The sequence below is a fragment of the Sturnira hondurensis genome, unplaced genomic scaffold (assembly GCF_014824575.4).
Source record: "Sturnira hondurensis isolate 20B ecotype Veracruz unplaced genomic scaffold, ASM1482457v3 Scaffold0004271, whole genome shotgun sequence".
NCBI classification, from domain to species: Eukaryota; Metazoa; Chordata; class Mammalia; order Chiroptera; family Phyllostomidae; genus Sturnira; species Sturnira hondurensis.
Window position 1 is genome coordinate 7790032 of NW_028076902.1, and position 16587 is coordinate 7806618.

At 34.5% G+C, this 16587-nt stretch overlaps 1 protein-coding gene across 7 annotated transcripts in view; it reads right to left on the reverse strand.

Annotated features, from left to right (window-relative positions):
* The window catches only part of MAK (male germ cell associated kinase), a 73727-nt gene that overhangs the window by 54222 nt on the left and 2918 nt on the right, over positions 1 to 16587 (reverse strand). For all 7 annotated transcript variants that reach the window (XM_037045408.1, XM_037045413.1, XM_037045412.1 and 4 more), the window contains exons 2-5: positions 14231 to 14560; positions 12902 to 12956; positions 12091 to 12212; positions 3116 to 3195 (exon numbers count right to left, since the gene is read on the reverse strand). In XM_037045408.1, the coding sequence (XP_036901303.1) occupies positions 3116 to 3195; positions 12091 to 12212; positions 12902 to 12956; positions 14231 to 14331 (358 nt within the window). In that variant the 5' untranslated portion in view covers positions 14332 to 14560. The remainder of the gene's footprint in view (positions 1 to 3115; positions 3196 to 12090; positions 12213 to 12901; positions 12957 to 14230; positions 14561 to 16587) is intronic.

Sequence of the window (16587 nt, forward strand, 5' to 3'; positions counted from 1 at the left end):
AATAATTCAGCAAGAAAGTTCACCGGAATATAAGGTCATTAAAAAGAACATGTATTTCTTCACCCTGGCTGGTGAGGCTCATTGGTTGGAGCATTGTTCCACACACCAAAGGGCTGCCATTTGATCCTGGATCCAGGTGTGTGTAGGAGGCAACCAATCAGTCAATGTTTCTCTCTCATATCGATGTCTGTCTGTCTGTCTGTCTCTCTCTCTCTGCCCCCCCCTCTAAAATCAATAAACAAATCCTCAGGTGAGGATAAAAAAAATACACAAAACAACATGTATTTGTATTTGTCAATCCAGTAAATTCTGGCACTGGGCTGGATATTGCCACATTATGACAATCCCATTAATTTGCAAAACAGCCTTAAAGAGGTATTATGATCACTGTTGTGTAAGAGATGAGGAGGGTGAGGCTCAGAGAGAAGCGGCTCAATGACAGCTGCAGGAGGCCTGCAGAATCAAGCTCAAGTCAACCCAGCTGGTCTTACTATGGCTCTATCACACAAGACTCCTTGAGTATATTCACTTATTATACTCAAAACCTATTTATTTGAAGAGCCTATTAAACAAAAGAGATTGCCACACATTTTAACCAATTTCTTCATTTGAAATTATTTTATTTAACAGCTCAGTTCTTCCTTGGCAGCTGCTTTATTAAAAAAACCCAATAGTTATAATGCTTATTCACCAACCAATATATAAAATAAATGGTTAGTTATGGAATCTAAAAGGCAGCCCAATGAAAATGAGGCAGAAAACCCAGGAATAAGAAAAACCACGAAAGCCCTCCTTGAAAATTTCTCTGAGAGATCTAAAGCACACTGGTTGTACACAAATGGCTTGTACTCTAATGACCTTGCAAAGTGGGAGGATAAAGAGCAAGCCAGGTCATTGGCTGTAATATTCATCATGAGAGGATTTTGATGTAGCCTTGGGCTAGGAAGACTGTCTAATCCTAAACTCAGTCTTAAGTCCTTCAAAGACAGTGTGGGTTCTACATTTGTGACATCTATAACAGTTCTGAACTCAGTTTATCTGGTACTTCTTACTCAAAATAGCTGTTAGGAGCCATTTCACTAACTTCCAAGAGAAATACGTTGCGCTTTTATAAGAAGACAGGAATAGGAACATGCGATGGTAAAGGGACATTAATCCATAAAATCTTAGAATTGAACCAATTACATATATGTCAAGTCAAGACTTTCCCTACCCTCACTAATACAAATATATTGGAGATTTGGTTCTATTTTAACTAAAATATTGGTCTCATTTTTTGACAGCCACTATTTAAAAAGTATTTTCTCAAAATATTATATCTGCGATGCTTATCAACTACAGAGAAACAACGTTTTGTAAAAATGCCTATTGTTGTTAAAGTCCAGTTTCCCAAAGCACTGTGTGGTCAATTATGTAATTCTAGATTACTCATGTTATTTACTTTCAGCAGAAATTTATAAATCCCATACTGATTTCCTTGAATGCCCTGTGCTCTGAAGTTGCTGATAATTGATACGTATCTAAGGAAACTAAAACAACTTTATTACTAGCCTGAAAACTATCAATAAAACACAAAGCTCTTTCTAAAACAAATCAAATGATTTGAGACTTTTGATTTTCCATATCATACTTGCTTCATTAGCATAAAGTAACTCACAAATATCATGAGTACCATGCTGCCCAGAGTTTTAACGGCATGATACATCCACCTTCTTCTACACTTGGGGCTGAAGATCAGGCATCTGCCACAAACAATTAAAATAGCATATATTTTTTATATCCCTGTAACTAATAAATGACTTTTACCAATGGGTTGTAGTATATTACCATGGGTTTTAGATTTTTAAAGACCTCACTAGTAGTTTATATAAGACAAACCACGGGGGATTCAGGAATTTTCTCAATGCTTCTGTGGAATTCTGCACAGCATTTTTTTAAATTCTCACACAAGGACCTACTTATTGATTTTACAGAGAAGGGAAGGATGGGAGAAGGGAGAGAAACATCGATGTGAAAAAGAAACAACAATCACCTCTCATACCCCCTGACCAGGGACCAAACCCACAACCTAGGAAGGTGCCCTGACCAGGCACTGAACCCATGACCTTCCAGTTTATATTACAATGCTCCAACTGAGCCACAGCAGCCAGAGCTGCATAGTATTTTTAGAAAATAAATTATTTCCTGTAGCAGTTAAAGGAGAAAAAGAAATATAAAATATGGCATGAAACATGAACAGAGACTAATGATGGTGTTTTTTGAATGCCTATGTTCAGAATCACCAATGGTATAGTAGAAACTTTTCTAATTTAATATCTAAACATCTAGTGATTCTAAAGAAATATCTGCTTAAAGTTTTTATAATAATCATACTAACTTACAGGACTAATTATTTTGGTTTGATAGAGATGCAGAAACTATATAAAGATTACATAACTAAGAAATTCATAAAAATAAGATCACTTGCTTTAATTTTACTCAAAGAATAGAAACAACTAAATGTAAATACCAAGGGAAACTGAAATATTATAATATGGTTGATTTAAACTATTTAAATAATAATAACTAGTCTTGGTAGATCAAAGTATTCTTATCATTTCCAAAAGAAGGGCCTTATATATTTATTGTTCTCATTTCCATGTTTAAATTAGAGAGAATGAGGTTGCAGGATAGGTTTCTGATGACTAAGACTAAAAACTGATGATCAAACTGTTAAAAAATTCTGCCATACAGGAAGATGGTTACAGATTATAGAAATTGCATTTTATATAAAATAAAAGTTCTAAATTCTTAAACAAAAATATAAGTATGTATAGTCACATACTACAAACTTGCAGTTATCCAAACATAACATTATTTATATGTCTGTTCAAGTCCTGTGTGTGATCTTGACAATACTCTGAAGCAGCAAAATGAAACTTAAAGGAGGGGGATTACGAGGAAAGAAAAGGGGAAGGGTCGTTAAGGAACATGTATAAAAGACACACAGACAAAACCAAAGGCGGGTAGCATCTAGGGTGGAAGGTGGGGATGGGTGGGGCAAGGGGGAGTATTAGGGGGAAAATGGAGACAACTGTACTTGAACAACAATAAAAAGAGAAACAAAGAAACCTACCATGTTTATGGATAAATGCCAGCCCTTGCAATATTTGATACATAATATTTCTGATGACTGACTCAGGGAACAACTTGTTCCTGTGAAGAAATGAACAAAAAAAAACTCATGTAACAGCTGCTAACCAACCAACCAAAACAAATGAGGTTCCTCCTCCCATGGAGCTCCTCCTGGCCTCATGATTCTGGCTAAAGGTATGATTTATAGTTTCATAGTGCTGTCATATATTTAAAAAGGGAAACTTAGAATTGTTTTTGTTTTGCTGGATGGTAAAAACTCAAATAGCTAAATTCTACTCTGACCCAAGAGGAAAGAAGTAAATTGGAAAACTAGTAACTATCAGATGAGCAAAGTGTGAAAATCTGTACTGTGTATGTAGGCTTTAAGAATTTTAAGGGCATAACTGCTTCAGTTCTGGAGTATGCATTGGTACAGTCTAATAAAAATATAACAAGAGCCATGAATGAGAACCACTTATGAGTTCAACAATGTTTTGTCTAACTCAATATATACCAAATATTATTTTAACACGCAGTCAGCATTTTAAAATTACTGATGAGCCTTGGCTGGTGTAGCTCAGTGGATTAAACACTGGACCACAAACCAAAGGGTCGCAGGTTCAATTCCTAGTCAAGGCACATGCCTGGGTTTGCAAGCCAGGTCCCCAGTAGGGGGCATGCAAGAGGCAACCACACAATGATGTTTCTCTCTCTCTCTTGCTCTCTTTCTTCTTCTCTTCCCCTCTCTGAAAATAAATAAAAATCTTTAAAAAATTATAAAATTACTAATGAATTTACATTCTTCTTTTTTGTACCAAGTTTCCAAAATCTGACATGTAATTTATTTTACATCTATAACTCAATCCAGACTAGCCACACTTCAAAATTGCTACCTGTGTCTCATAGATACTGCACTGGACAGTGCAGCTTTATATGGTATTTACATAAGGCCTAACAAAGTAAGACCCAAATAAGGGCCAAATTAAGGCTGACAAATATTAATCAATAGCATACCAAAAATTAATGTGATCAAATTTAATTTCTTGACCCTGAGTTAATTCTTCTTTGATTCTGAAGCCATTCTATGTTTTTAAAGTAATCATTTCAACATTTTCATAACTTCAACATTCTCTAACATCTTTATTTCAGCATGACTAATTACATTAATTTGGAGTTTTTATTCAAGTGTTCTCAACATACGGTAAAAGGTCTTTTTTTAACATTGTATTGTTAACTATATTATATGTTTACATAATATTACAAAATGTCCCACCAAGTGGGCTGAAAGCAAATGATAAACACTCACCTTATTTTAAATTTGAAAATAACATTTTAAAAAAGTTATTTATTGATTTTTTTTTTTGAGAGACAGGAAGGGAGGAAGAGAGAGCGAGAAAGAGAGAACCCAACTGGGGATTGAATCCACAACCTTGGCATATTGGGACAATGCTCTAGCCAACTGAGCTACCTGACCAGGGCCTGAAAATAGTACTGGTCATATATTATTACAATATTTGAAAAACTCACTTTCAGAGATCCAAGAATGCAGAGGAGTAAGTGGAAGCTACACTAACCTCCTCCCAGGACCAAACTGGAATTACAACTAAATTATAGAAAAATCATCCCAAATAATCAACTGAACACTAGCTACAAAGGAGCTTTATAACCACAGACAGACATACAGGAGAAGCCATACCACCACAATGTGACTGGTAGGGAGTGTGAAGGAGGCACAACAGGGCTGGCTGGGCTCTCTTGGGCAGCAGCTGAAGTCCCAGAGGGGTATTTCAGCAGCCAAGGGCTTCCTCCTGAGAAGTATAGGGTCTAAACCCCAAGCTGAGCTCCCCAACCTACAGCACCAGAAACAGGAAAGGAACCCAGATAACATCCAGCTGTGAAAAAAGCAGCAGGGTTTCTGTCTGCCAGAGAGAGACAGCTGGAGACTCAGAGAGCCTTTTAAAGGGTCAACACATAAAATTTTGTTTACAGCCACTTATCCTGGGCTCCAGCAGAGGAAGGGCAGAGGGGACTAGAGACACTTGAGGAGAGTCTGGGGTTGGTGTCTCTCAGTAAAGAGCTGAAGGAGCAGCTACCAGGATTCCTGTGCTGAGTCATTCCCCATACTGCAGAAGCCATCTTTCTCAGGCAAAGCAATCCTCTCCAAGTGGCATCAGCCTGAGGGGAAGCAATAGCCCTGCCTGCAGGAATTGCTCTGCCCCACACTATGGTGCTTAAGACCTGCTACTGAGGAGTACAGCTGGAAGACTTCCACTCTGTAAGCCTAACTGAGAAAGCCTTCAAAAAGAGACAGATCTCTGGGAGCTCTGAGACTTTAGCTGACTCTCTCCAGACCTGATGCTGCTTAGAACCAGCCTTGGCATGCAGCCTGGTTCTTTCTGCACACCAACAGTCCCAGCAGAGAGAACCACACACGTGCTGTGGTTTGCTGATACCACCAAAAAAGGTTTCCCAGGGCTAGTCACAGGCAGGGTTTGACCTAGGCACGTAGAAGAGTCTTATAGACATACCCAATATACAGAAACAAATACAAAGCAGCAGCCAAAATGGTAAAAGAAAGAAACAGACCCCAAATGAAAGAAGAAAACTATTCTCCAGAAGAACTAGATGAAATGGAGGCAAGCAAGTTTTTAGATAAGAGAGTTAGATTAATGATTATAAGGATACTCAACAATGTGAAAAAAGACACATAAAACATAAAAAAAAGACCAGTCAGAAATAAACAATGCACTTTCTGAAATAAATAATGCACTGGGAGGAATAAACAATAGATTAGATGACACAAAGGATGGAATCAGTGATTTGGAAACAAGGTAGAATAAAACACCCAGGCAGAGCAGCAAAAATAAGGAGAGCTTAAGAAACATTTTAGACAACATGAAGTATAACAACATCCATATCATAGAAATACCACAAGAAGAAGAGAGCGAGCAAGGTACTGAGAAGCTATTAGAAGAAATAATGACCAAAAACTTCCCTAATCTGGTGAAGGAGAAAATACATGTAAGTCCATGAAGCTCTGAGAGCCCTGAAAAAGTTGGACTCAAAGAGGCATACACTGAGACACATCATTATTAAAATGACGGTTTAAACAAAGGAGAGAATCCTAAAAGCTGCCAGAGAAGAACAGGTCGTTACCTACAAGGGAGCACCAATTAGATTGTTACCTGATTTCTCAACAAAACCATTTCACCTAAAGGGATTGGCATGAAATATTCAAGGTGATGAAAAGCATGGATCTACAACCAAAGCTACTTTACTCAGCAAGGCTATCATTTAAAATTGAGGGAGAAATAAGGAGCTTTCCAGACAAGAAAAAGCAAGAGTTTGTTAACACCAAACCAATACTGCAACAAATGTTAAAGCGCTTGCTTTAAAAAGAAGAAAAAGATAAGGAAAAATTAACAATAGTCTAAAATAAAAAAATAGTCTAACAATAAAATGGCACTAAATATGCATTTATCAATAATCACCTCAAATGTAAATGGCTTCAATGCTCCAACCAAAGACATAGCACACCTGAATAGATAAGAAAACAAGGCCCATATACATGCTGCCTCCAAGAGACTCATCTCAGATGAAAAGATACACACAGAGTAAAAGTAAAAGAATAGAAAATGATATTTCATGCTAATGGAAAGGAAAAAGGAGCTGAGGTAGCAGTACTTATATCCAACAAAACAGACTTTAAAACCAACACTATAGTAAGAGACAAAAATACTACATAATGATAAAGGGAACAATCCAACGAGAGAATATAATCATACTAAACAATTATGCACCCAACATAAGGGCACCTAAATATGTGAAACAATTCTTGATGTACATAAAGGGAGAGATCAACAGAAATACAGTCATAGCCAGGGATTTTAACACCCCACTGATTTCAAAGGATAGATCTTCCAGACAGAAAATCAAAAGGAGACAGCAGCCATAAAGAATATAGTAGATCAAATGGATTTAATTGATATCTTCATAGCATTTCACCTCAAAGCAGCAGAATATACATACTTTTCAAGTACACATGGAATGTTTTCTAGGATAGACTACATGTTAGGACACAAAACAAGTCTCAATAAACTTAGGAATATTGAAATCATATCAAGCATTTTATCTGACCACAATGCTATGAAAGTAGAAATCAATCAAAAGAGGAACACTAAAAAACACACAAAGACATGGAAGCCAAATAACACATTATTGAACAATGAATTGGTCAAGGAAGAAATCAAAAGATAGTGTGAAACATATAAAAATGAGAACACAACTATCCAAAATCTGTGGGACACAGGGAAAGAAATGCTAAGAGGGAAATTCATATTATTATGTGCCTATCTTAAAAAACTAGAAAAAGCTCAAATAAACAATTTAACTTCACACTTAAAGGAACTTGAAAAAAACAACAAACAAAGCCCAAAGTGAGTAGAAGGAAGTAATAAAGATCAGAGTATAAATAAATAAAATAGAGTCTAAAAATATGACACAAAATATCGATGAATCCAAGAGCTGGTTCTTAGAAAAGATAAACAAGATTGACAAACCTTTAACAGGAACATCAAGGAAAAAAAAGAGAAACCAGATAAATAAAATCAGAAATCAAAGAGGGGAAATAACACCCAAGAAATACAAAGATTGTTAAGAAATATTGTGAACAATTATATACGTCAACAAACTGGACAACCTGGATGAAATGGAACATACACTCTTCCAAAACTAGACAGATTACACCTAGTGAAATTGAAGCAGTAATAAAAAAACTCCCAATGAACAAAAGCCCTGGACTGGATGGCCTCACAGGTGAATTGTACCAAACACTCCTAGAAGAACAAACACCTATTTTTCTCAATCTATTTCAAAAAATTCAGGAGGACAGAGGCTCCAAAGCTCATTTTACAAGGTCAGCATTATTGTAATGCCCAAACCAGATAAAGACACTACAAAAAAAAGAAAATTATAGGCCAATATCCCTGATGAACAACATGTTAAAATCCTCAACAAAATATAAGTAAACCAAATACAGCAATGCATCAAAAAGATCACACGCCATGATCAAGTGGGATGTATTCCAGGAACGCAAGGTTGATATAACATTCATAAATCAATGAATGTGATTCACTACATAAACAAAATGAAGGATAAAAATCACATGATCATACTAACACATGCGGAAAAAACTTTTGATAAAACCTAGCATCCATTTATGATAAAAACTCTCAGCAAAGTGGGAATAGAGGGAACATACCTCAACATAATAAAGGCCATATATAACAAACCCATTGCTAACTAGCGTCATACTCAACAGGCAAAAACCTGTTAAGTATCCTCCTTAAGATCAAGAACAAGATAGGGATGTCCACCTTCACCTCTCTTATTCAACATAGAACTGGAAGTCCCAGCCACAGTAATCAAACAAACAGAAGAAATAAAGGGCATCCAAACTGGAAAGGAAGAAGTAAAACTGTCTTTATTTGCAGATGACTGATCCTGTACATACAGCATCCTAAAGATTCCACCAAGAAACTAGCATGACTTATAAATGAATTCAACAATGTAGCAGAATACAAAACTAATATTCGGAGATTAGTTTCATTTTTATGTCAATAATGAGCTAACTGAAAGGGAGATTAAGAAAATAACCCCATTTACAACTGTTTCAAATCTAACCAAAGATATAAAATACCTGTCCTTGGAAAATTATGACAAAGAAAGAAACTGAAGAAGATACAACTAAGTGGAAGCACATACCATGTTCACAGATAGGAAGAATAAACATCATTAAAATGTCCATACTACTCAAAGCAATTTATAGATTCAACACAATCCCTATCACGATTTTAATGACATATTTCACAGAAATAAAACACATTTTTCAAAAATATATATGAAACCACAAAAGGTCCTGCATAGCAACCGTGATCCTGATAATGAAGAAGAAAATTGGAGGAATCATGCTACCTAATTAACAAACTATACTATAATGCCACAGTAATCAAAACAGCATGGTACTGGCATAAAAACAGACACATAGGTCAATGGAACAGAACAGAGATCTCAGAAATAAACCCATACCTTTATAGTCAATTAATATTTGACAGAGGAAGCAAGCACATATAATGGGCTAAATACAGTCAATTAAATAAATGGTTTGGGAAAATTGAACAGATATGTGCATAAAAATGAAACTAGACCACCTTCTTACACCAAACACAAGAATAAATTCAAAATGGATCAAATAATTAAATGTTAGACCTGAAATCATAAAAATTATAGAGAAACATAGGCAGCAAAATCTTGGACATAACTTGTAGCACTATTTTATCTGATGTATCTCCCCAGGCAAGGAAAACAAAAATAAATAAATGGGACTACAGCAAACTAAAAAGTTTTTGCACAGCAAAGGAAATTATCAAGAAAATAACAAGACAACTTACATAATGGGAGAACATATTCACCAATACATCTGATAAGGGGTTAATATCCAAAATTTACAAAAAACTTACGAACACCACCAAAAACCCCCCGAACAACTGCTTTAAAAAAATGGGCAAAGGATCTGAACACACTTCTCCAAAGAGGACATACAGATGGCCAACAGACGTAGGAAAAGATGTCTATTTCCTGTGTCTATTGTCACTAGTCATCAGAGAAATATAAATAAAAATCACAATGAGATACATCCTTACACCTGTCAGAATGGCTATCACCAATAAATCAACAAAACAACAAGTGATGGCAAAGATGTAGCGAAAGCAGAAACTTTCTGCACTGTTGGTGGGAATGCTGATTGGTGCAGCCACTGCACAAAGGAGTATGGAGATACCTCAAATAATTAAAAATGGATCTGCCTTTTGATGCAGAGATCACACTCCTGTGGATATATCTGAGGGAATCAAAAATGTTAATTCAAAAGAACATAAGGACCCTTACATTCACTGCAGCATTATTTAGAATCACCAAGATATAGAAGCAGCCCAAGTGTCTATCAGTAGGTGAGTAGACAAACCAACTACGGGACATTTACACAATGGAATACTCCTCAGCTATAAAAAAGAATAAAGTTTTACCCTTTGCAACAGTATGGATGAACCTGGAGAACACTATGCTAAGTGAAATAAGCCTGGCAAAAACAAATACCATATGATTCCACTTACATGTGGAATCTAATGAACAGACTCAACTATCTATCACTCTCATAGATAGCAGGATGACAGCTAAGGGAGTAGGTGAGTAGGGAGTGGAGGGTTTGAGCAAAAAGGAAAAAGGAATCATGGGCATGGACAACAGTGTGGCGAATGCAGGGTTGGGGGGTATAAGGGGACTAAATGGTGATGAAAAGATATACAGCAAAAAAATTATTACATTAAAAACACTTTCATAAACTATAAATTTTAAAAGAAACAAAATACTTTTATCCCAGCCAACAATTTTAAATTTGTAAAAAGAATGCTATATGCTAAAGTTTATAGTATCAGAACAAAGGTTAATGTGTATTGGTTTCCAATTGAAATAGAAGTTTATTTTAGAAGGTGAGTATAATATTTCATATATTTATAGGTATTTAATTTCTTCCTCAACATTTCAATATACCATGCATGTTTAGCATTTCATATATTTTAAACAGCATAAATTATTAGAAGCCAAAAAATTAAGATGATCCATAATCTCACCACCTGATTAAGAAACTATTTTGGTTTTTCAGTATTCTAATCTAATACTAAACCATACACATGCATAACTCTTGTATTAGGTGTCATTGTTATGTAAATACAACTCTGCTTTCTGTTTTTATCTACTTATAAGCATTTCCATAATCTTTGTAATTATCACTTTTAATGGCTACAAAATAACTCTATCAATGTTATGTATTATAATTACCAACCTACTCTCCAACTGATAGTTATTTCTTTTAAAATAATTCAGAGCTAAGTGAAGCTTAGTGTAATCATTTAATAGAACATCCTATGCTAACTATGAAAATTACATATCAGCATTAAAAAAGCCTGTAAGTGAATGGATGAAATGAAATAATGTATGATCTTTAAAATTACAACCATGCAAAAAGTATGCATGCCTGGATAAAAGGGCTAGAAAGAACTCTAGAAAATAAATACTGATTTGGGAGGTAGAAATCTTTTACTTTTACTTGAACTGCTATTAATGTTATGATATCAGCCTGGAACATCACAGCCTGAAAGAAGAAAAAATATGACTAAAGAAAAATTCACTCACCATGCTGAGGCCTTGGGTGAGTGAGTGTGTGTGTGTGTGAGAGAGAAATCAACATCAGTCTACTGGGAAATTTGTTTCTAAAGTATTTGAAGATATTTTGTTCAATGCTCACTTTAAAAGAAGACAAAATTTTGGACATTAACCTCCCAGATGGGACTGGCATCCACCTCCTAAATATTATCCTCCTCAAACTCCTGGCAAATGACGGAAGCTCTTCCTCTTTATGTTTTGTTCACAGGTTTAAAAATTAAAATAAGAATTTCCTTAGGATGGGTAACACATTAAGTTCTATCATTCACTTAAGCATTCTAATGAGTTTATTAGCTCCTTTTTAGGAAGCTACTTCCTTCCTTCCTGCATTCTTTCATTAACCTTTCACAAGATGCTTAGGACGGCAATGAGGGTGATTTTCTCAATTTTGCCCAAGACCAGCTTTACTGCTGAACATTAAATGACAAATTTTTGCTTCAAAAGTATAGGTACATAGTATATGTGTTTACATCATATATTTATTTTGATTTTTAAGAGATTACAGAAGGAAAGTAGTAGCTATGTTGTGGCCAGTTCTTCAATGTCAGATATTATGCTGTCATGGAGATAACGACTAATGAATTTAAATCCACCTCTTACAATCTGTAGATTGTAAAGTGTGACATAGTGCTGGGATCCAAGGAGCGCATGGAGGAGATAATAGGAGAAAAGTACAATTTTCATAAAATACAGAAATACCTGTCTTTCATTAATTGATAGAGGTTTTCTTTCATATATTCAAATATAAAATAAAGATGGTCATTTTCTCTGATAACTTCTTTCAGTTTAATCACATTGGCATGATTAAGTTTCTTCAGAGACTGCAACACAGCAAATAAGCATTAAAATTCTTACAGCAAAATTACAGAAGTTGGCAAAATCTCACCAATGCTACTAGGTATGATAATTATCTTAATATCCCATTTCTTCTGAATTCATTAATGAATTAAATTTTAATATCTATAAAATTCACATTTCTAAAAACATCTTAGAATGCCTATGTGAAGTAAGCAGTGAATTGTTTTTTAAGTAATTAATATAAGTGCAAAAATAAACCAAGTCAACAATACCTACTGAAAATTTTTTTCTCAGTGTATTAACTAGTTCTTTTTTCTGACTTAACCATGAAAAAGTCTCCAACAATTTATCCAAATCATACAGCATAAAATATAAAGAAATGGTATATAGTAATTTAAAAAGTTGTCTTTTCTTTGTAATATAAATTAAAATACTCTTTTAAAAGTGAGAGTGTACTTCCAGATATGAAAGGTATAGTTATTTTCTGTTCTGCACTGAGATTCTGATGAGAAATGAGAAATTAGGAAGATAAAGGAAAATGTTAGGAAATATAATGATCTTTGTACAGTTTCCTACAGAGAAAAGAATAATCTCCTAAAATTAATCTTTAATTACAGAATAATCTCCTTAGCTACTTTCCTCAGAAATGAGATAGGTATGAGGTAGAAGAATTAAGGCTTTCTCCAGTTTTTTCTCATCTCTAAGATTTTACCTTAACTTCTCTCAAGTTCATACATTCATCCCAAGAATAGAACTTTCTCTTCATCCTGAAATTAAAAACAGTTAAGTTTAGTGTACAGGAACTGAAGATTTGAAAGCACAAATTAAACCACTGGCTTTCTTACTCTGTTATTAGCTCACTTCGGGCAAGCTATGATTCTCTCTTCCCTTCTCCTGAAAAGCAAATCACCTCTCTTCCACATATCTCAAGGCTATTTGGTAGAAGTTCATGACTATGTGATACCTGAAATTCTGCTTTAACACAAAAATGAAAGAATTACCATTAATCTTCCTTTCTGGATGAATTCTTACATTTCTCTAATTAGTTTTACTGGGCCTTTCCACAAGGGCTCCTTCTAAAAGGCCCTCTTTCTAGAACTTAAAAGATAAATATGAAATACTATAATTAGGTGGAATAGAAGAAAATTATAAATTTTGGTAGCAAATTTAGAAAAATGTTTTCTTTCACGACTTTTACATCATTACCTCAGATTTAAACAAGAGGCCCATAAAATCAAGTGATTTATTTAAATCAGCAATAATTTAGAAGTAACCAAACTTTAGAAATAACTTTCTTGAATTTTGTTTTTACTGCCTCTCTTCCCTGCTAATGTTGGTTACCATTAAAGATAAATACATAAAAAGTGAATCTAGGGTAATAAAGTAATTCCAATATATATGCCATAGAAACAGACTGTATCATTTATGTGAATGTATTTTTACACACCACACAAAATGAGAGACAAGAAAAATAGGATTCATGTTCTAAAAAATATTTCTTCAGGTGTAGAAATTACAAAGCTGGATTATGAAAAATCAGAATCCTATATGACCTACTGCTTTCATTTATCACTATAATTTGCTATTGAGATGTTCTAGAAGATTCTCAGGAAGTTTAGAGCTATCCATATTTATTACACTAATTCCTATAGGAATTATGCTGAGCCTCTATAAGAGTGTAAAACACAGGGGTAAGGAAATAAGTAAAGGAAAAGCAGTGTAAAGAATTAGCAATACAACATGGTGGTCAAGAAGGCAGCAGTGGATTTAAACCCTCACTCAGCAGCTTCCTTATTATATGACCTTGGACGAATGACTTAATGACCTATCTGTGCCTCAAATTCCTTAGCTATAAAGTAGAAACTACTGCATAAGAAAAAGTTATGATAAACTGCCTAGCACTCAATAAATACTAGATGTACCCAAATCTATAATCTACAATAAGACACGAAAGGCATCACTGTTTGCATGTATTCTCAAGCAAACAAAGGAAAAGAAAGATCAGCTCCAGAGGTAAACTTTGCAGTGTTGTACACAGTACCTTTTGATGGCCACCAGCTCCCCAGATTCATTACTCTTGCCCATCAGCACACTCCCATAGGTGCCATCTCCTAGCTGTCGCATGGTTGTATACCGGTTCATCTTGGAAAAATAATGCAGTAGAAGGTGTTGATTACAATGGCTTCTTTGTTGGATATAAATGTCGATGCTTCTTTATTTTTATTTGTTTTTGCTGTTAGACTGTTGTTGCTACACTGGTGACAGGTCTGACATCATTGAACATAGGTTCATTCCCAAGACTGCACAGGTTCATGAGTTACAGCAATAAGGAATCTGGCAAGGAAACATTGCATCCATTCTTATAAATACCCTATAAAAATAAGAATAAAAAGAATTTTCATCAAAGAATCTCTTCAAGAAATTTACTGGTAATATATTGCACAGAGAAAAATTATAAATAATATAAATACTGTGTTAAACATTTGTCAGTAAATCATTTACGCTTTTTGGAATGAAGTTTACATTTAACAGACTGATAATATACATTTGGTGGATGCTTCATTTACATGGTACTGTGCTACTTATCCCAGGAATGTTCAATAAATATCAGCCTAATGATGTGTATGATTTTTTAAAAATATAATCTATATTATTCCAAGTCAGACCTTGGCAAGTCAGACATCTATACTATATCAATCCTTTGAATCAATTTCTGCATCATATTTAATTTGGACCATAATCCCCTGAGTGAAACTCCTAGGCCAGACCTGTTTGGAATCCAGGAATTTTCATGTTTTGGGAAAGTAAAATGGTGCATATACTGTATGTTATGCAATGCTTCTCATTAGCCTCATAATGTACCTATAGAAAAATATATGAAAAGTATACTAAGTAAAATAAATAAGGACTATGAATGCCCTCCCATCATTCAGGTCATATTTTGTTGCAAATGAATTTGCACAATTTTTAAAATGTCATCTTTCAGAGTTATGGATTTCAAAACTACAAATAAGCAATTATGGATATAATGTGAAGGGTACATGTTTAAACAGGTTCTGATTTTATTATTACGATTACAGAAAAACAAAGCACTTAGTGTCTACTTCATCACATTTATTTCTTCCCATTGTTCTGTCTTAGTTCCACATTTAAGGAACTATTTCTCAGTTCATACCTATATTTCATTCTTATTTTGCTTTTAAAAATCTCTACTATTCTGTTACAAGTTGTTATGCTTAACTGCAGGATGTCTGGTATCATTAAAATAGTGTGTTTTAAAATGCCTTTTATAATTTGATACTTCATTCAAAGATTATTTTCCTTTCATTGCAGCGGTTTCATTTCTACAAAATCAAATTAAATCGCAGAAATTGCTTCTGTATTATATGCATTAACCTAGGACTGATATGGATGTGATATAGTTGTGAATCTACCTGCACTTCCAAAAACAGGCTTTCTGGAGCAAGAACAAATAAGTGTAGAGAAGTACAGTAAAACTAAGTTGTTTCTTATATTCAGGAATACATTTGTCCACAGAAAACTTCAGAAAAATCTTGTGGGGCTTTTCAATAACAGGGAGTGTTTTCATTTCATACAGATAAGAATCTTTTCAAAGCTACACGGGAAATCATTTAGGCTATGCTAACTCTGTGGCCAAAATCTTGAAAAAGAGTTGACGATAGCAGCTTCCAGTTCTATTTAGGGTTTCCTCATTTCTCTTAGCTTGCATCTGAGCAAATGGTTTATCAAATGGCAGCAAATGGTTCCCCTGTTCATGCAGTTTTTTGCAAGTGGTCTTTACATTATACATAAACACAAATTCTAAATATTAAAGTATTAATATGGAGAAAGGCAACATCCCTCGGTAGGGTACTTGACCAAAACATGTATTTGCTTTTATTAATTTTTCCTTTATATGCATAAAGAAATATAATTTTGAAAGATCTTTTGGGTTGTTTTGTACTATGTGCTATGATTAAACTATGGGCTGAAATGTATTTCTTTTGATCATTTAGGATTTTATGAAATTGCAAAATTACAATTTGTAATTTTCCTTAACATTCTTTTCTGGCTACACAATTTAAGATGACATACACCTATCTCTTTTAAGGAAATGGTACTCTCTGTAGGTTAACTGCATGAATAACCATACAGAGAATATAACTGTCCAAAAGGCTATGATATCCATCATACCAGTAAAATCATAAATAAAAATACAGAAGGATCCAATTACCTATCAATGATCAATCAGAGAATCAAAGATGGAGTCAGTCTGATACTTGCATTAGCCTGAAGCTGTGTTCTATCAGTGTAGTCCCTAACCTCTAAAACGACCCATTCTTATTGACTTTTACAATCACTGATACAGCTGATTATAATAAACCACCCCTCTTTTCT